The sequence below is a fragment of the Meles meles genome, chromosome 13, assembly GCF_922984935.1.
Source record: "Meles meles chromosome 13, mMelMel3.1 paternal haplotype, whole genome shotgun sequence".
Classification (NCBI taxonomy): Eukaryota; Metazoa; Chordata; class Mammalia; order Carnivora; family Mustelidae; genus Meles; species Meles meles.
The window spans coordinates 22,160,881-22,182,361 of NC_060078.1; the positions used below are offsets into that span (position 1 = coordinate 22,160,881).

Below are 21,481 nucleotides of genomic sequence, written 5' to 3' on the forward strand. Positions count from 1 at the left end.
GCAATTCCTTCAATGTTCGGAGAGGAAATGGTTTTCCACGCAGAATTCTAAAACCAGCCCACCCTCCCAAAAAGTATGAAAACAGAACTAAGATATTTTCAGAAATATAAACTCCCTCCCCCAAATATATTTCTCATGAACCCTGTAAGGGAACTATTGGAAGATGTACTCCATCAAAATGAAGGATTAAACCAAGAAGATGGAAGACACAGTCTAATGGAAGAACACAGGGAATTTTCCTGGTGACAGCGAAGGAAGACCCAGGGGACATCCATGCAGTGGGCCTACACAGAGCCTGATCAGTAAGAAAGCTCAAAGAGAGAGGAATTAAGCAGATGCAATTTATAGAACAGCTGATGAGTGTGAACATATTAGAGGAGATTGGTACAACTGGGGAGGGGTTTGGGGGCTGGACTAGGGATACATACAGAGAACACCAAGTAAATGAAAAACATCTAGGGAAAGCAAAATATTGTGCCCAAGAGAAAATACAATCATAACACACTTCACATCTGCGGATAACATTTATATAGATTTAATACTAGAAGCACTAAATACTGGCACAGCCAAAATAAAACACAACTGTTTTGGGAAAATGGGGGGATGGAAAGTATGCGTGGTGGGAGGGAAGAGGTATCCAAACAGTTAAAACTTCATCTTCCATTTTGGGAAGTCGATAAATAATTCCTGAAATGGGCAAAAGCCAACAGGAGGCCACATATACATATTATTTGGAGACACAGAAGCACATAACAAGATTGTTCGAAAGGTACTTTGAGGAGTTGTCTCTGGAGAGGAGAAACTGGAGGCTGAAGGTGTATGTGGAGATTCTTTCTCTTTCTTAATGAATACATCTTATAAAATGACATGGCTTATTTGTTTGTATAACTTTGATAACAAAACATAAATTTGGGGGTGCCTGGATGGCTCAGTCGTTAAGTATCAGCCTTTGGCTCAGGGCATGGTCCCAGGGTCCTGGGATCGAGCCCTGCCATTGGGCTCCCTGCTCAGCAGGAAGCCTGCTTCTCCCTCCCCACTCCCCCAGCGTGTGCTCCCTCTCTTGCTATGTCTCTCTCTGTCAAATAAATAAATAAAATCTTTAAAAACAAAACCATAAATTTAAAAACTTACTGTGAATTACAAAGTTGCTTTTTTTTTAAAGCCCTGAAATCAAATTGGAAAAGAGTAAGAGACCACAACAGCAAGGTCCTAACCCCAAAAGAATAACACATCATCACTTTAGAAAGTTCCCCAATTCTACATGGATTGACTAAAGGTTATGTGTTGGTGTCAGTCTGGCCTTATTTACCATTTTACTGACTTTTGGAGACCCCAACCAACTAACCTTCAGAATAGGGCAAATAAAAAATGGGGAGTGATGCTCACTGTATTTAATTTTTTAGCAAACTATAATTCCTATCTTTGGGGTCCCGAGGTCATTTTTCACAAAGGACCCATTTTTTTTTTCAAAGTTCTAATAAATAAGTAATACCATTCCTCTTCGGTAATTACAGTAAATTATTTACCTTTGGTACTCTTAGCCACATGCACTGGCAACATTAATTATTGAAACAATGAATTATACCATGCAAGAAGGTATCACCACCATCATGTACTATTTATGGAGGTGAAAGCGTGCCAGCACTTGGATCCCAAGTCCCTGTCAGTCCTTCCTGACTCCTGTACTGTCCAAGCTCTCTGCCACTCATCAAAACGTATCATAATACAAATGAACAAATGTATAATGAACAGATATACTTGGTCAGAAGAATGACCTGTATATCCCAATATTTGTCCCAGTTTTTTTTCCCCCAGAGAGGTTTGCTTAGGCTTATGACCAGACTTACCAATTTTAATAAGCTAAACACAAAAACGTGCTCTTCCTCTGCGGCATCCATAGAGACACAAAATAAGGCAACTGGACGGAACCTCTATTTTTTTATAGAAAGACACTGAATTTGTAGCTTCACTTTAGAGCTCCCTGTCTCCAAATACTTATTTCTACAGATGAGCACTTACTTAAAACTGAAATTTAATTAATTAATTAATTTATTTATTTGACAGAGATCACAAGTAGGCAGAGAGGCAGGTAAGCATAGAGAGAGGAGGAAGCAGGCTCCCTGCTGAGCAGAGAGCCCGATGCGGGACTCGATCCCAGGACCCTGAGATCATGACCTGAGCCGAAGGCAGAGGCTTAACCCACTGAGCTACCCAGGTGCCCCTCTTTTATTTATTTTAATAAACAATATAAATTCCAGAAGGTTCTGGCATGTTACTGTGGATGGCACTATGGTACCAACGAAAAGCTTTCCCTCTATCTGGTTATGGAACGAATAGACATTTAAAATGATAAACAGGATATCACATTATGGTGATGGTTAAAAAGATGAACTAGACTGGCTCTTAAGTCTCCCACAGCAAGTAGGGGTGTTCCCAGGGTTTAGTGGAAAAAGTCGGCAAACTTAGATTTAAAAATTGCCTTTGCTACTTCTTAATGGAGAACACTTCATTCCCTCTCCTGAGTTTTCCACTTTGGCAAGGTAACTCAGTTGTGTAACTACGGGCCTCTTCCTATCCCTTTACATTCACTTGGGCCCTGGAGAGGTGGAGTGATTTATTTGGTTGGTAGATCTGGGAAAGGTAGCTGGGAAGGCTCTGCTCAAAGCTAGTGTTCACTCTCCTGGGCTTGAGCTTGGTCCCAGAGAGCGCACATGCCCCTCAAGAAAGGAAGTTTACTTCCTTGAAGGGTATGCCTGCCCCAGCGTTGGCAATGTGGGCCACCAGAGAGGCTACGTGTCTGTTTCAGGGGTTCAGTTAGCACGCCTACCTGCCTCAGACACTAAGCCAGCCCTCAACCTGGCCTCCAGCAGGAATAAAGGAAATATTTTGCCTTTGACCTTTCCTTATCTTTCTTTATTGAAAGCCCTTTTGGAGATGCTCCAACATGGCTTCCTGGCTTCATGATCCAAAGGGTATTTCTTAGCTTTTCTTAGTCTTAGTTTCCTCATTTGCAAACTGAGGGTTGGTTGCTGTGGAGATTAAATACAAATGTACACCAAAAATCTGGCACCAAGGCCAGGGCTGGCATGGAATCATATTAATGTTTCTTTACATGTGTAGTCATTTCTGCTTTTCAAAGGGCTTTCATTTATATTAGCTCATTTGGTAGAATGTGATAATTTGGGGAAAACACAGTAAAAACAAAAATGTTCCAGAGCCAGCACCGGCCTTTTACAGTTAGATACACAGAACGCTTACATCAAATCAGTGGCGCCCATTCAATTAGAAAAATGCATCTTGTAAATGTGTAGGACTTACTTATTGATTCGAAAATCCTTCAATTCCCATGTTGACAATAGCAACACCAAAACTTACTGTGTGTCAGCTCAGGGTCAAGCCCCGTCCCAGAACTTTACATTCATTTATTCTCCGAGTCCTCGGAACCTAGTGGCACTAGGAGTCATATGATACCCATTTCACAGATGAGGAAACTGAAGTTCGGAGAGAAACTTCAAAAATTTGATGACACAAAATCAACCCCCTGCACTGGGCAGCTTTAGTAGGACACTGTGTTAAGGAAAGATTCACACTGACTTAATAAGACCTTCTACTCCCACATCAAAAATGGTATGAATAATAAGCACACTATTTTTCATCTTGGAAGTGATGTCAAGGACCCTATTAGAATCAAAATGCGTGTTATTCAATAGAGTCCAAAGCCTGACTAATGATGATATCACTGTCTCCATGAGCTTAATACTTTCCAAAAATAGTTTCTCACTAGCCCTATTCATCAGCAGAAAGAGAAGAGCAAGTACACACTGGCTTTACAAGACGACACACCCAAATGCCCAGGTCTGGAAATAAATGTCCCAGCACAGAAGAAAAGAGGCACGGGCCCAGAAAGTATATATGCAAGGAAAAGAAAGAACCACTCAGTTCCCTTCAGTATTAGATACTTTTCCAGGCTGCCAACTGTCAAACCCCAGTACTGGATGACACCTCTGTCAGCTCTGCTGTCCCTGGGAGCCAGCAGAAGGGAGTCCTGTAGATGAACTGGTAGCGCTGATGAGTTATGGTTAATGGCACCAGGTAGACCTCACACTATCAGGTCACATAAAAACCCAGTGCATTTAATCTGAAAAATTCTAAACAGAGTTCACTTGAAAAACAGTTAACTGATGGCATGAGACTAGGAGCCCATGAAAGGAAAGGCTTGCAAGGATAACGTTACCCCTTGGCCACACACTGCATATGACCAGAACAGGGGAACCCATGTGGGTGTCAATTCCCTTAGACCAAGAGTACATGACTTGAGTTCGACTTTGGCTATAGCACTTCACTGCCCAGACAGGGACAAGTCAAACACCTCAATGACCCTCCACTGCTGCATGGGGGTAACCGGCAGATGAGACTACTTGTCCCGATTCACTGTGAGGATGGAATGACCTAAGTACTGTGAAAGTGATCTGAAAATTCGAGGAACAGTGTGGAGGACCACAGGGGAAGGGAGGGAAAACGGAATGGGAAGAAGTCAGGGAGGGAGGCGAAGCGTGAGAAATTCAGGACTCCGGAAAACAAACTGAGGGTTACAGAAGTGGGGTGGGGTGGGGGACTGGTGATGCGTAGCCAGGTGATGGGTATTAAGGAGGGCATGTGTGGTGATGAGTCCTGGGTGTTTATATGCAACTAACGAATCGTTGAACATTACATCAAAAACTAATGTCGTATTATATGTTGGCTAACATAAAAAAAAAGTGAACATTCTAAAATGTAATGCGAACAGAAACACAGATTATAATAATCCTAAACTTTACCTAGAGATTTTATAAGTGGAGATAATTAATCTCTTAAATTGATAGAACATTACAGCCCTCTATGGAGTTTTTAGGAGAGCATCGTCTTATCAGACAGCACGAAGCAGCCTACTAGATTCACCAACAGTGGTGGGGTTTGGTCTGTGACAAATACTTGTGTAAATACCGACTGTTCCCATGGTGAACATGCTCTGCCAGGTTGGCCACGCTTGGTGTATTAGAGCGGCAGCCTAGTGGTCAGCCACAGAACTGGTCAAGTAGCCACCGGACCTAAATTCTAGTCCCTGCTCTGTTATTTAGTGACACTGGGCAAATGAAATACTGCTCTCTGCCCCAGCTTCTTTGTCTGCAAGTGCTAACGGTCGTGCCGAGACCGCAATGAAGCTGAAAGCAGGATGTGAGAGGATCCATCAGTAAAATGCTGTGGCAGGGCCTACAATCAGTATTCCAAGTGTCGTGATCCACAGACACTGAGTGAACCGGCAAACTGCTAGGGGTCTGTTTGGACATGTCGTGCAACTAGTTGGAAATATTCTCTTAAGGAACGGATTCCATCTTAGAAAAAAAAAAAAAAGGTTTAATCCATAGTAACTGGCAATAGAATGGGGGTTCCCAGAGGCTGGAGGGTAGAGGAAGTGGAGGCATTTGACCAGAGGGCACAAACTTGCAGCTGCAAGATTAGTAAGTTCCGGAAACCTAATGTACAGCACGGGGACTGTAGTTAAAAATAACATATTATGGGGCACCTGGGTGGCTCAGTGGGTGAAGCCTCTGTCTTCAGCTCAGGTCATGATCTCAGGGTCCTGGGATCGAGCCCCATATCGGGCTCTCTGCTCGGCAGGGAGCCTGCTTCCCTCTCTCTCTCTGCCTGCCTCTCTGCCTACTTGTGATCTCTCTCTCTCTCTATCAAATAAATAAATAAAATCTTCTTAAAAAAATAACGTATTATATTCTTGAAATTTGCTAAGAGAGATCTCAACTGTTCTTCCTATATACACAAAAATGGTGAGTATAGGAGGTGATGGATATGTTAATTAGCTTAATTATGGAAACCATCTTACAATACATACATCCATCAAAACATCATGTTGTACAACTAGAAAAAATGGGTTCCACAAAAGAAAACCTGATTTAAGCAGAAAATAACAATTAAAGGCTGATTAAAGCAGGTCTTTTTTTTCCCCAAAAGCATTTCTTTTCTTGAAGTCAACTATTATCATGCTTAAGATTTATTTGAGACTAAAATGCAAACCATAGAAGCGGAGTTCTTTGGGATTTCTAAAACCTGGTTGATTTCAAAATAATTTAGCTACCAACTTCCACAAAAGAAGGTGAATCAAGGTCAGCATGAAAGCTGTTAACACAGCATCCAGCTCAAGACATCTAAACTGTCCTACCTTAAGTAAGTTGCAACACCAGCCCGTCTGCCTTGAAAAAAAAAAAATGTGTAATCTTACTGACCAATCTGTGAGAGGTGTTGAATGGATCACCTGAGTAATGCTGGCAAAGCACTCTGAACAGAAAAAGCAGCATATTAAATGTCACCAGTCAAAGGTGTTTATCTTCTAGGGGACTATCTCTAGCAAATCTTTCATCCCAGGCTGGCTACCTTCTACCACCAGGCACATTTCTGAGAACCCTTAGAATTACCTTCACCACAAGAAACAGGAGTGCTAATCTGCTGATGTGGGGAAAGGGAAGCTTGCAGAAGGAGATGGAGTGAGGGGCACAGAAGGAAAAAAGGAGCGTTACCGGCCTTTGGGATTAGGCATTCTTATTTTCTATTACTGAGATAAGTGGAAACGGCCTTGGTCTTAAAGCGACAGACATGCAATTTCTCCTGAGGAACCCTCCTATTTACATATGACTTGCTAATACATCAAGCAGTACATAGCACTTTATACGACTAAGCATACATGAGGTCATCCTTAGCCTAAAAAAGGCGATCTAACCCAAAGGATCTGGAGTCCTGGGCTATGAGATAAATGAGAGAGTTACAAGGTGGAAAGTATGACGGCTGCCTCCGGGTAGGCTCCAGGTATGGGGAGGCTCGAATAAGGCCTCCAACAGTGAAGACAGAATGACCCCATTCAAACAGCCAATGCAACCCTTCCCATACTACTTTAGTTAAACCTTCTAACCTGGTCAGTATTAGAAGTCCTGCCAGTCATCCCAAGATGTAAACCATGTAGGCAAATCTGATCTGAGAGGGGAAGGCTGCAAAATGAAAGCAACCTCCTAAGCCTCCTAAAAGAGGGACAGGGCCTCAAAGCTGCCCCTTTTCTCGTGTCCATGGATGCACTGCCCCTATAGCAATGGAACTGAAAGGAAGTGGAAGGCACTCACTGCTTAGTAATCAATCAGCAAAGAATGGTTTTCTAAAAGTTTTTGCTTAGAACACCCAAATTTATAGATTCTTTTTTTAAATTTTATTTATTTATTTGAGAGAGAGATCACAGATAGGCAGAGAGGCAGGCAGAGAGAGGGAGGAAGCAGGCTCCCTGCTGAGCAGAGAGCCGGATGAGGGGCTTGATCCCAGGACCCTGAGACCATGACCTGAGCCAAAGGCAGAGGCTTAACCCACGGAGCCACCCAGGCGCCCCTATAGCTATTCTCTTAAGCCATAGCTCCGTTCCTTATTTTGTTAAGATTACATTTATTTAGATCTAGAGAGAAAGCATAAAACAGAATCTCAAGACTGAACGGAACTTTAAGATGCTAGAAGACTTTGTGTTGCCCTTGATAGGCGGTTGTTCATGTCAGGTTTGACCACCACCAAGATAAGCATGTTAATGAGGACCCAAACCCCAATTAAACTGGCTTAAGACACTTCCCCCCACCTCCCAGTGTGATTGAATTGACTGAGATCAATTCACCAGTTTATATTGCAAGAAAGTCTGGGAGAGACCAACTTCGGGCATGACTGAATCCAGACATGGCTCATGGTAGGAATCTCGTTTTCATGCTCTATCCCTAGCAGCTTCGGGCTGACATCATCCTTAGAGCTTAGCAACCCCAACAGGCTACAGAAAGTCTCAAATCTGAGTCCATTAGGCTGGCTTAGATTTTGCATTTTAACCTAAAATAAACACTGTAACCCAGGAAAAGAATGCTCTGAAAGGCCAAGTTTGAGGCCCATCATTGGAGGAGAGGAAGGGATTTCTGACCCTTCTAAACGACATTGAGAAATGGACAGGAGTCCTGGTTTGACCATCAGATCCTGTCTGCCAGCTAAGAAAGTACATAAGCAAAACAAACCCATGTCCCTAAGTGATTCCTGTTCTTCTCTTATTTTTGGGTAACTACCAGAAATCATACTGAATTAAATGTTTCTGCTTGCTGTATACATACAGCCCTTGGTCTTACAAATACTTGTAGGGTCATTCAAAGGAAGTGTAATTAATTGGTTAGCCTGCAAAACAATTTTAGACCACTATCGTGCCTTCTACCTCATATCTATGTGAAGGTCAAGTATTTCCATTTCTTTGATGATGCCTTACATGCCATGACTTTTAGCATAATAATTTTCTCCATAATTTTCATAACTTATTGATGAATGTAAGTTGTCAGTTCCTTTTAAGTCACATTAAATATGAAATTTATTATTAGAATTTGGCATAAGCAAAATAGAGAGCACAACTCTAAATATAATCTTTCATGCTAAAAAATAGATTAAAATGCGGCACCTGGGTGGCTCAGTAGGTTAAGCATCTGCTTTCGGCTCAGGTCATGATCCCAGGGTTCTGGGATCGAGTCCTGAACTGAACTGCCTGCTCAGCTGGGGAGTCTGCTTTTTCCTCTCCCTCTGCCCCTGCCCCCTGCTCTCTCACTCTCAAATAAATAAAATCTTTTAAAAAAATTAAAAAAGGATAAAGATGGTATCACATCCATATTAAAAATACTAACAAGCGTGAGGTTTGAAAGGACAGAGTATGAAGTGTGAGAGCTCTCCGATGGCTCTTTTCCCACACAGGGCAATGTAGATGGACAGCTTCTGAGGAAGCAGCCTGGAACCACATGGCCCGTGGCTCTGCACTCCCTGGGGTGAGATACTTAAACTGACTGTGCCTCAGTTTCTTCATCTTCTTAAAGGTCTCAAAGGGTTTTTGTGAAATGTAAATGAGCTGATACTGATAAAACACTTAGAACCGGTTTTACACACAGTAGGAGCTCCATGAACTGTTTTCATCACTATCACCATACGCATCACCACACCTCCTGACACAGTCAGTGTCTCCTGAATGTTATTCCATTTAGATCACGAGGACTGGCTGGTGTGGATCATGCACAGCAATTACATAAGCCATGCCAGACGTGGCTTTCAGGAATTATGTCAGAAGAAATGAAAGAACCAGTCTATTATATTCATCCTAGACAAGCCGGTTTCAGGTTGCAATCATCCCTTGTCTTTGTTACCTTCTATTTGGAAAAGAATGTTTCTAAGCACAGATCTTGTTCCAAAGACAGTCTGACACGCACAAATCAGAGCTTATAAAACAAATACATTAAATGTTGAATAATCGGTATATGAAAAGATCCTAGCCAGAGTGCTTTAAATCAGTGAGTCCTAGCCAGAGATGCATCCCAGAATCACCTGTGGAGCTTTAAGAAATGCACGTGCCAACCAGACATCCCTTCGCCCAGTTAAGAATTCTCACTAGGGGGTCGCCTGAGTGGCTCAGTGGGTTAAAGCCTCTGCCTTCAGCTTGGGTCATGATCCCAGGGTCCTAGGATCGAGCCCCGTATCGGGCTCTCTGCTCCGCGGGGAGCCTGCTCCCTCCTCTCTCTGCCTGCCTCTCTGCCTAGTTGTGATTTTTCTCTGTCAAATAAATAAAATATTTAAAAAAAAAAAGAATTCTCACTAGGAATCAGGAGTTTTCAGTTCTGGGTGCATTAAAAAATTCTACGCCTAGGCCGCCCAGTCACTGGGCAATTGTGTTTGTTTATTTTTAAGTTTTTATTCTAATTCCAGTTACTCAAAATAGAGCCTTATGAGTTTCAGGTGTATGATATAATGATTCAATACTGGCACACGTAACCCAGTGTTCATCACCCGAGAGCTCACTCCTTAATCTCTGATTCACCCATCCCCCGCCCGCCTCCCCTCTGATAACCATCTGTTTGTTCTCTATAACCAAGAGTCTGTTTCTTGATTTGTCTCTTTCTTTTCTTTTGTTTTGTTTCTTAAATTCTGCCTATGAGTGAAATCATGCTGGGAGCAATAGTGTTTTAGTCATTGCTTTAAATAATAAAACCTGACAAATGCAAGGCATGACTGACTTACATATATATTTTCAGAGGCATAGCTACAGGTGACTCTTGATTACAAGGTAAAGGGAAGGCAAAAGTATAGGGAGTTCATGGATAACCTAGTATCACAGTAAAAAGAGTCCACTCTTGATTATCCAAGGGGGGGATTAAGTGGTTTACAGACTGATCATGATTAAGGCTCCGCAGGGCAAGAGGATGGGCTCACTTCTCCCAACTCCCTTCCCAGCCTCCACACCTGCCTTCAACAACACAGGATCTTGGGAATTATCCCGAGCGTTAGCTGCACTTTAACTGTGGTTAACGTGCAAACTGCTTCATTGGCGGCACAGTAATAAAGAGGCAACTAATTATGCTTTGTATTGGTGAAGTCTCTGCTTGTTGAAAACGACCAGCATGTGGAGAGTTCATTTTTATTCATTTTCCACCTTTATGTGTCAATGCAACTTTAACTGGGGGATGAGAGGGCAGTTTTAAATCTGATAAGTCATGTATCACTGCCTTAAGAATTCTAAATATTTTAAGGCTTCTTGCATGCTTTCAGACAAAATCAATACTGTGGAGGAACTCTGATTTGAAGTGTATAAATACAGATTTAGAGGCATGATGGATATAAACTAATGTTTGCCACTTAATTCTAATCTGCCACTTAATAAAGTCTGTGCTTTACATGAAGCATACTTCTCAAGAAAATGCTCCTCATTCGTCTTGCATAGTGTAACTGGACCCTTCTCTCATCAAGCCTCCCTGTGAGGAATTAGTCTCTTCCCTCTTCTGTAATAAATGAGACACTAGAGACTAAAGAAGTCAACACACCTCTTTAGCAGTTTATCTTCCCCTTTCTTCCAAGTTTTTATTTTGAAGGAGTTCAAACAAATAAAGACGTTGAAAAAACTTTATAAGAAATAACCCATATAATACTTCACCTAGATTCAACATTAACATTTCGTGGCATCTGGGTGGCTCAGTTGGTTGAGCGTCTGCCTTCGGCTCGGGTCATGATCTTGGGGTCCTGGGACCAAATCCCACACTGGGCTCTCTTCTCAGTGGGGACTCTACTTCTCCCCTCCCCCATGCTGGTGTACATGCACTCTCTCTCCAATAAATACCTAAAATCTTTCTAAAAAATTAACATTTTGCCATATTTACGCTCGCACGAGCTCTCTCCACACACACACATAACGTCTTTTGGCTCATTTGAAAAGAAGCAGCTGACTTAATGATTACTTCATTGCTGAAAACTGCCACGTGCCTACCCCCTGGAATGGAGATATTCCCCTATATAGCTTTAATAATGTTGTCACTGTTAACAGAACTAACAGTACTTTCCTAACAATATAGCCAGTATGTGTTCAAGCATCCTCAATTTTCCCTAAAATGTCTTTATGTCATTCATACATCTTTTTTCAAATCTCCAGTGAATTTATCATGAAGTTATGTGCCCATGAATAACTGTGTTCATTAAACATGCTAGTTCTACATGGAACACCTATCAGACCATGTGATTCCCTGTGGCCCCTGAAGAAAGCAACTTCCCACCTCTGCAGTTATCAACTTAAAGATTTATTTGTAAAGGTTTCGAGATGTCCTAAGCTCTTCTTTCCCCTGACTACTCTCCAGAGATATCTGTGATGGCCACAGAGGTGCTTTTTGAATTTAAGCAGCAACAAACTCAACTAGAGGACATCAGTTTTACCTTTGAAGTTCTCTTTATTCTTTCTTTCTTTTCAGAAATCATTCATTCTGATTAAAGCTGCCCCTTCCAGCCCACCCGAGTAAGCGGGTCTTGGCAGTAGCTAACAGGTAATGGTGTGAGAACCCTCAGAAGACTGTTGCAGCCTTGCGGCATGGAAAACACTTATATTTTTTAGGCTGACAGGCAGAAATTGAAAGGTAGTGTAACAATGGCCATGGGAGTGGCAGTGATGGTGAGGTCATGGTGCCGATGCTGGTGGTGGTCCCAATTTCAGACCCATGTCCCAAAGTAAATATACATCCAGAAATATAAACCATAATTAGGTTCAGTCAAGCATTTGAGACCCCATTCTAGAACCAGACACACGTTTTATAGATGACTCAAGTGTTACTAATGCCCAAGGAAGCTCCTACCACCGGTGGTTTTGTAAGTTTTGTGGGGTTTCCTTTGTCCTGGAGAATGACAGGTATGTCTACACTTGTGTCTTCATTATAGCCACCAATATCTCATTTTAATTGGGAACCTGAAGAGATCAGGATTACCTGACCAGGATAATGACCACAGCCAACCAACCAATAAAACCAACACAGCCAACCAGGGACAGCTCCTCAGAAAACCTCAACCAATACCTGGGCAACACCTTAGACCCAAACGCTTAGCTTCACTAGTGGACACAAGTGCTTTCTGTAGTGCTAACCCCCCCTTAAACCATGACATGCTATCGCACCAATCATTATTCTACAAAGGGTGCTTATGTCTGACCAAACACTGAACAGCCACTGTATTCACCTCTGTAAAATCTGCTTGCAAAGAATGTTCTAGAGAGTGCAAAGTAGTAAAATATTTATTGCAGGTTCTTGTGAAATACAATGTATATCTGTACGTCTGGAAGTCAGCATCTCTAAACACAGAGGAGTCCCCAAAAATCTGACTACCAGCTTCTTCAACCTCTACCTCGGCGACACTGTTCCTATCACCTGTTCGTCTGATCCGCTGTACCCGCATTGTTCAGTGAATAGGTACGTCTAGCAGAATTTCTCCAATTATTGACATTGGTTAAATATGGTAAGCCACCTTCGAAATTAGTTTTATGGCCTAGGCAGTTTCATCCATTGTTAGCTGCTGACTGTGCGCATTTAAACGAGGTGCTGTGTGTATCTAGAAGAATGAACCACCCCGAGCCCACAGGCGGCAGGACTATGTTGCTGGAACTTCCTGCATTAAACCAGTATCTTTTCAGCCACAATTCCTGAAAAGCAGAAACGGCATGAGCACCAGCAGAGGTTCTGGTAGAAAACAAAATACCGTCACGTCTCGGGAAGGCCCATCACAGGCAGCTTTGATGCTAAGGGATCAAAAACCTGACCAATCTCATCTTTAATCACATGCTAAAAACAATTCTAGCAAATTCCAACATGCACCCAGTATGTTCAAGAAAATAAGACACCCATGTGGGTGATGTCAGCAACTTCAACTACCAATTATTATTAACTCTTTAAAAAAATTGAAATAGATTTGACCTCGAAGTGAGAAAGTGACCCATGTCTTTATAGGACTTCGAGTTCCTCTCTGTGGCCTGTTAGGGATAACCCTGAAGATGAGGAGGCTATTTCTGTATATGGCGCAATTGATATATTTTCTTTTTTTTTTTCCTTTTTTTCCCCTTTTTTAACAAATGATTTTTTCCTTTGTCCCTGGCAGTACAGGTCGATTTATGAATGCAAAGTCAAACGTGTAGAAATGCTGTTTTTGTCACAGGACAAAGAGCTCGACTCAATCATAGCCACGGAAGTTCAACAATCCAAGAATATTTGAAGGAGAGCACGTACCTGCTCTTTGGACGGTACGAGGAGCTCTTCAATCATCATGCTGTCCCGTGCGTAGGAGCTTCTGTTCAAGGTGTACGACCTATCCGAACTGAAGGAGCGGAGGCTGTTGTATTTACAGTTAACCATTCAAGAGTGGTGGATGATGATGAGATGAATAAAATAAAATTAATGCATGCAACTATGAAAACAGGCAAGATGGCTAAAAATATCAACAGAAGTTGTTCTTGAAAAGACATCACCGAAAATAAAATCCCTTATATTTGAGGAAATCTCTTTAGCTTGGACAATCTCATGATCAGATTTTGTTTAAAATTAGACCAAATGGTGTTAAATCTGTGGGAATATGAAATGCATGAACACTTTAGATGTCTCACTATGACAGGTGAACCAACACGGCAATTGAGAAGAACCGGATGCCTCTTGATAATCTGATAATTTGAGAGATTTTTCTATGGTTAAGACCACATGTTAGAGTCTCCTTTATCTCTGGTCCATATCTGTTTACCTTGCACTATTGAATGGGATTCTGTCTGCGGCAAATGGGTCTGTTCATAAGTCTCTGGAAACCAGATATGGGTTTAACCTAGTAAGAGCTCTGGTTTTCAGCTGGACTCATGGAAAACATAAAAAAGGTAGTGTGACAAATAGACCTTACATGATCTTTGCCATCTTTCTGGCCTTGAAAAATTCAAATTTCATTTATGGTTACTTAGTCTTTCCTTGCTCTCCTCCTTCCTTCCTTGTGCCGTACACTGTTCTTCTCTCAAGCCTCTCTTTTTTTTTTTTTTAAAGATTTTATTTATTTATTTATTTGACAGAGAGATCACAAGTAGACAGAGAGGCAGGCAGAGAGAGAGAGAGAGAAATAGGAAAGTAGGCTCCCTGCTGAGCAGAGAGCCCAATGTGGGACTCGATCCCAGGACCCTGAGATCATGACCTGAGCCGAAGACAGTGGCTTAACCCACTGAGCCACCCAGGCACCCCTCTCAAGCGTCTCTTAAATCCTCAGACAGTCCCTGAGTTTCCCAGAGTGTAAGACCCCCAATGTCCTGAAATGCCACTCACACACTGACCTTGAAACTAAGAACCAGCAGAGGGTTGGGGGAGGGGGTGGCAGGGCAGGAGAAGTGGGCCAAGATCGTCCAAAGGTATGAACTTCCAGTTATAAAATAAGTCAGTCCTGGGGATGCAGTATACATATGGGGACTTAGCTAATAATATTATACTGAGTATTTAAACGCTGATAAGAAAGTAGATCTCAAAAGTTCTCATCACAAGAAAAAAAAATTTGTAATTATGGTGGTGATGGATGTTAACGTGCCTTATCGTGGCGATCATTATTTTGTATACCTGAAACTAACATGTTCTATGTCAATTACATCAACTTAAAAAAAAAACCCACAACAATAGAGTAAAAGGGATGCTTGAAAGCCGGCACATGTAGGTACATAGGACATGCAGGCTGACTGGGATTGCCCCTAATCTGAGCCTTGGCAAAACACCTTGGGATTAATCCTCCGGAAACAGAGGACAGGTTTATGAGAAGCTGCTCAGAGGTCATCTCTGTCTCGCCTCCCTATCTGACCTATCATGATAGGCTGTCATAAGGTAACCTAGCATCACCTCTTATTTTGAACGAGGTCTGATACTTCCTGCCCTGCTCTCTTTGGGACAGAGCTTCAGAACAGGAAACCGCTTAGCTGCAGTCCCCACAATGCAGGATCCCACAACTACCATGGGAGGTAGACAGCCCCTTTCATTTCAGTGGCATCCTTACTTATATGGAGGACAAGGACGGTGGGAAGTTGCCACGATCACTGCCCATGTCTGGATCTAAATGTGGCTGCTTGAATCTTTACCAATAGAATGAGACCTTGGTCTTGCCTTGTATGTGTGTGAAGGGAAAAGAGCAAAGAGGTACATAAGAAATGCCTCCTTGCTTTGCACAAAATGACTTCTTTTCTCCCTGCTCACTACTAAAGATTACCCAAGGTGGGTATTTTTATATCAAGATACAGAGGCCCCTGATTGACAGGAATAATTCTAAGGGTCTACACAAATAAATGAGTAGATGCATTCTTCTCGGATTAGAGCCTGGCCTTCCACCAGAATCTCGAGGGGATCTTTAACCTCAAAATAACCACCATTCTCTACTGTATTCAGCAAATATATACTGACTCTTAGAGGTAAGACACAAATATTAGAGACTGGACAGAGAAGCAAGAACAAACCCAGAAAGAACGAAGTCTTATTTCTGCACAGAGTTACCTAGTAAGCCACGGGCCTAGCCACTTGCATGGGCGGGCCTTCCAGGCCCAGTCACACAACACATAACTTCATTTTTTTTTTTCCTGCTTCAGTGGCAAACATTTTTTCCCCTGTTACTCCTGTTTCTAGCCTCTTCCCTTCTCTCAAATACAATATAAATTTCCTAGAAGCAGATACTGTCTTTCTACTCTCTAACTCAACACAGTCCAACGGAATCTTTGGCACTGATGGGCACGTTTTACCTGCACCACCCAAGACAGGTGTGGCTAGTGTGACTGAAGAATTGAACTGAATTTTATTTAATTTTTACTAATTTTCATTAAATAGTCTTTTGTGGCTAGGGGCCACATCATCAGTGTAACTTCTAGCACTCATGGCAAGGCTCCATTTGCCCCCATGATGAGGCACTGGGAAGCCCCACTCTCTGCACTGCACATTCATTTCTAGAAATTGCGTATGCTAACACTGCTTGTCGGTAAGGGCCAATTTATATATATATATATATATATATAGTATATATATATATTTATATAGTATATGGAACAAACACTTAAATGTTTAAAAAATTTATTACCTATTCATTTTAACTTCAGTTTTTAAATATATCTAAAATGTGTTAATATTTTTAAAATATCCTCTTTAACTTCTGTATGAGCTCCAACTGAAGAACAGAGCCTAGAGACTGGGTGCTGTCAATGGAAAAGCCTAAAGATGTCTTCATTTTATATAGTGTCTAAGTTCTTTACTATTCCCAACCAAGTTACATTAGACAGATGGAGCTCATTATGTCCATCAAACTTTGCTCTGAATCCTTAATACATCGGAGCCCTTTCAGCTACTAAAACTAGATATTATTTGCATGGGGATCTGGAAAGCATTAAATTGTTTATAACTAAGGTCAACTATATTATTTGTAGCCATCGCTATACCCTAAGTGTTAAATACAGGAAGTGTTAGAAAAACACATGCCTCAGAAGTCTAAAATCATACTAACGTACCTAGCACAAAGTCAGATAAAACAGTCACCAGCAAACAGACTGCTTTTCAAATCAAGACTTTTTCTTCAAACCCAATCAAAGTTTTCTAGTTACTTCATGCACTATTCAAACTTTGTTAAATAGAAGAAGTTCCTTAAGGAGTCAATTTTGCATTAGTCACACCTCTTGTCATACATTCAGTTACTTGCTAAGTTTCTCAGAATTACAAAAGTGATTTTCTAACACTGAGCAGGAAAAAAAAGAAAAAAGCACATCGCAGCATAGCACAGCACAGCACAATGCTAAGGAAAATAAAAATGAGAATGAGTCATGGAAGGGCAGAAAAACACCGTAAAAGGGACATATCTTCTTACCTGATCTTGGGACTAATTTAAAGTATTTTTAGAAAAACACAGGAGAAGTGGAAAGCAAAAAAATCAGACAGGGAAGAAAGAAAAAAATGTTATGGTTGAATGAATTACACATTGAATGTATTCCTTTTAAATGTTACACTCAGAATATTATATTTGGTAATACTCTAAAATACTTAAAAAAATAAATTGGTTTTACAGATTTTTTTTGCAGATTTGCCTCTGAGCATAACATGAGTTGCCAATGTAAAAAAATGAGTTACATATAGTAGCAACAAATCATAATGGTGCAATCAAGACCAGAAGTGTGGAAGCCTTAGAACTGTCTTGAGAAAAATTATGAAAAAATATATACTGGTTTCATCTCTCACTGGATGTCGGCTTCTACAATTTTCTATATACAAATGATTGGTTCATAAAATGTAGCTTTTACATATTATCTGAGGAAGAGAACCAGCTAGTTATTGGATCGTAAAACCTATTAAGCCTCGAAATAGAATTTTCTCTTGAGATCCTTTGAGATTCTGGCTATTTTCAGTTGTAGCTTGTGGCTCTGTGTGCTTACCTGAGACACTAGGTATTTTTAAAAAGTTATTTTCCCCTTATTAATGATACCTGCTACAAGAAGCTTTTAAGGACTTTTATAAATTTATCAAACAAAAACTCTATGGAGTTACATGTCGTTCCAAATTCCACTAATAAAAAGACTAACTGGAAGGTAAGTCAGTTCAGTATCTGAACTGGCCACATCAGCAACACTGAGAATAAACTCCCAGGCTTTACTTTGTGGGAAGTGCCATTTACTATTAGACAATGAAACTTTTTACAAGAGAGCCTTAAACTATAGGAAAATGTCCTCAGGGTTCTGGCTTAGAAAGTTTAATTATTAGCTTTAAAATAACTTGACTGTCAGCAAACATGCTGTTAAACCAACCAGGGAAAACAAGTCCCCAAATTCTGGACAAGGTCCTGTTTCTTTCAATCAGCGTCAGGTAAGTATGAGCCAAGGTTTTTCACATGCAAAAGTTTTTTACACTTCAGTTTTAAGGATTAAATTTGCTCCCATTCCTGTCCGTGACTTGAAGTAAGTCTGGTAACATTCTTGGTGCATCTCTTTGTAAACAAAGTAATGGCATAGTTTTAGAAGAGATACCCAAACACTTGGTAGACAATTCTAATAAACTATACGTAATTTTTTTTTCAAGAATGCTCTCTTTCTCAGTCTCAATCATGACTGAATTTTGAAACACGGAGACCACACAGGCTCTCCCAGTTCCGTCAGTGGGCCTTCTACTATCACGCTTGAAGCATGGCAGACAGCAAGCTGGGAACAAACCAACACGTGACATGTTCAATCACAGAAAATCAAGGACTGAAAAACCACGAAAGAAGATGGCAGAGCACGGACACTGGCGTTGAGAACATTCTACTCTACCAAATTCACACCCTCATCCAAAGAGGACACCGGAGGGTCATGTGAAACATGAAAATGACTTTGGTTGATGACAAATCATGGTTGGATTAAATAAACTGTGAAAAACGGCAACGATAAAATACCTGGCAGAACGGGCCCCAAGACTAAAGCCCATGTAGCCCTCGGCGGGGAGAGAGTCGTCGCCCAGCTCCTTCAGGTCCTGCGGCCCGAGATACTTGTCCGTGTCCCCTGTCATGGCATCTTCACCTGCCGATGGACAAAACAAGCCAGAATCAGAAGCTTCCCTTTCGAAAACAGGTCTGTTGTGGAGAAAACCACTCTTTTGGTCATCCGCAAACCACCCAGGTTTCTCACTCACTTTCCCCTACCCCCTGGGTAATACGTGTTACTGCCGCTTAAGGAAAAAACAGAGGTGAGGTTAGTTCATAATTTCAAGAATGAATGTAAGTAGCGAAAGGGCTCCTGGCGTTAAGCACCACTTTTAAAACTTTCCCCGAACTCCTTCTCACCCTCAAGCCCTGGCTGACGAGAAAAGTGGAACTTTTTTTTGTCAATGGGCTTCCCACGCCTCACCACGAGGAGGGCAGCTTGTCCGAATGGACGTGGATTGCAAAATAAGAACCACCTCGCCATGACTACTCCAGAAATTATACCTGGGAAGGGAGGGGACCTTTTTTTTTTTTAATGGTCTTCTCACACACAGGATTTCAGTTTGGGGCTTCTGTAAGAAACCAGCAAGTCATTTAATCTGAACTATTACTTCTTCACTAGAGAACCTTTGAAACACATCAATTTTGAACTGTTTCTATACCTATCACATAAACAGCTCGGTCCAGCTGCCCCAAGGACTGAAACGCTGCTTGGGGAGGAGCGCTACCTTCTGTAGAGACCAAATGCAGAGACCAGCAGTTTGAAGGAAGGACTGTATAAAGTGCTCTTGGCTCACCAGTACAAAGAGTTAATTCTGTAAAACTTTTACTAGCTGCACATGCATAACATGACCTCACGGAAAAACCACATTCCAAGAGTGACAGAGCAGGTTTTTCAAATGCCTTTTGCCCTCTGGGACGGTTCCCATCCTTTTCAAAACGTAGCACAGTCCGTGGAAAAGTTCGTTCTGCAAAGCAGGCAAACCTATTTCCTTTTTATGACTCTCCTTACCCTTGCCGGACACAAGAAATTTCAAAAGTGTGCACGTTATGTTTTCTCAAAGGTAAGTGATTCATCTGTTCCAGCTCTATTTTCCAATTCCTTCATTCAGTACCGTTTATAATTTCCATTCATTTAAACCCAGGAAACCGCAAGAGCTTAGCTTTTAAACTACCAATCAAGTCTAAAAATACACTGTCAACTACTGTTTTTGCAAATATAAAAAAGAAACAGATCTGCTTTCTACTACTACCCAGGACCCAGAGAGATTATTTTAAGTAACTACTCACAGCTGGGCTATTTGCACAACCACTGCATACGAAACAAAAACAGCACACACCAAGCACGACTTAAAGAAAGAGCTTACTCTGTGGTAAAGCCATTTCCACAAGGCGGGGCAGATCAAATGTTTTCCTGATGTTTCCAGGAATTCCTTAAGCAGTGATTTAGAGTGTACCTCGGAATCAGCCCAAACAAACCGACCCCTGGGCTGTATTCACCGTCTTCACCGCCGCTGGGGTCTGCTCAGCATCTTCTTCTCCTCGTAGGCAGTTGAAGAAGGGCACATCTTTTCTCTAACTTGTCAGAGTTCAGAGATTTTCGATATTCCAAATCAGAAAAAAAAAATACACGAAAAAAGAGCAAAAGCTGCCTACCCTTAATTGAGAAGACCCTTTCGATCACTCTGCAGACATCCTTTTAAAGCTCTTTCTGATTGGACCAAAAACTCCGCTGGCAAGCCTCTAGCAGGACCGAATGGTGACATAAATGCAAGCCCCTGAGTTATTTGTATGTAAATATGAGGACTGCTCCAGTGTAGACTTTCGGTAATTTGATACCAATGGCCGGTGCCTCACCGGGGAACCGAGGCAGCCTTACATCCAGGGAGAGCCAGGGAGCGGGGTGCTGCGCTCAGTTACGAGGTGACTCTTCTCCAGCATGAATGAAGAAACGGCCAACCCAGGTAGAGGAAAAACAGAAGAAAACAAAGAAGTTGGCCCTGGCGGGGAGTGGCAGGGAGCTCCAGGCAAACTTTCAACTTTGTTCTCGGCTGGGAACACCAGGAGCCCTGGTTATTTATGGTCCCTGTCAGGTGGAAGGAGGGGGAACAAGGAGCCGGAGGGAGGGCCTGCCCTTGAGCCGAGGTGCTGAAAGTGTGGGGCCGAGGGGAGTCGCAGGGATTCCCGAATCTCTGGAAGCAGCGCTGGAGGACACGCAAATCCCCACTGCTTTTTATCAAGAGTTGGAAGAGAGGAGCAGAAGTGAGACGGGCTGGAAAAAGCAAGTGGATGTCTGCTCCACTTTCTGGCACAAGTTCTTTCGGCTCTTCCCCACCCTCACAGGAGCTCACTGGTTCTCCCTCCTTGAGGTGGCTCTGCAGAGAGCGCCCAAGTGGAGGCGAAGGGGATTTTGCTGCAAAGGGCAGGACGCAGCCCAGAGGAGGTGCTTCTGTCACTTTGCTCTGGTCCGTTGTTTCCCTCTCTCCGGGACTCCTGGCCTCCCTTTGGAGCTGCTCCACCCTGTTTGTGTTGGCAGGGGAGGAGAAAACTAGCAGGACTTCTGCATCCTCCATCTGGGCACGCTCGAGAGGCAATGTCAATGGCTCGTTTCTCAGAAGAGCTGGAAAGTTACGCCAGATACTAAGTACAGGGCTCTGAACCATCTTGCTGA

General features: G+C 42.1%; 1 protein-coding gene across 5 annotated transcripts in view; it reads right to left on the minus strand.

Moving 5' to 3' along the window:
- The window catches only part of ANK3 (ankyrin 3), a 687,858-nt gene that overhangs the window by 83,961 nt on the left and 582,416 nt on the right, over positions 1-21,481 (minus strand). For 4 of the 5 annotated variants that reach the window (XM_046026934.1, XM_046026935.1, XM_046026933.1 and 1 more), the window contains 2 exons: positions 18,784-18,907; positions 13,611-13,713 (listed from right to left, as the gene is read on the minus strand). In XM_046026934.1, coding sequence (XP_045882890.1) covers positions 13,611-13,713; positions 18,784-18,907 — 227 coding nt within the window. Of the gene's footprint in view, positions 1-13,610; positions 13,714-18,783; positions 18,908-20,177; positions 21,192-21,481 lie in introns of those variants that run through there. The other variant, XM_046026936.1, reaches the window with a different exon arrangement.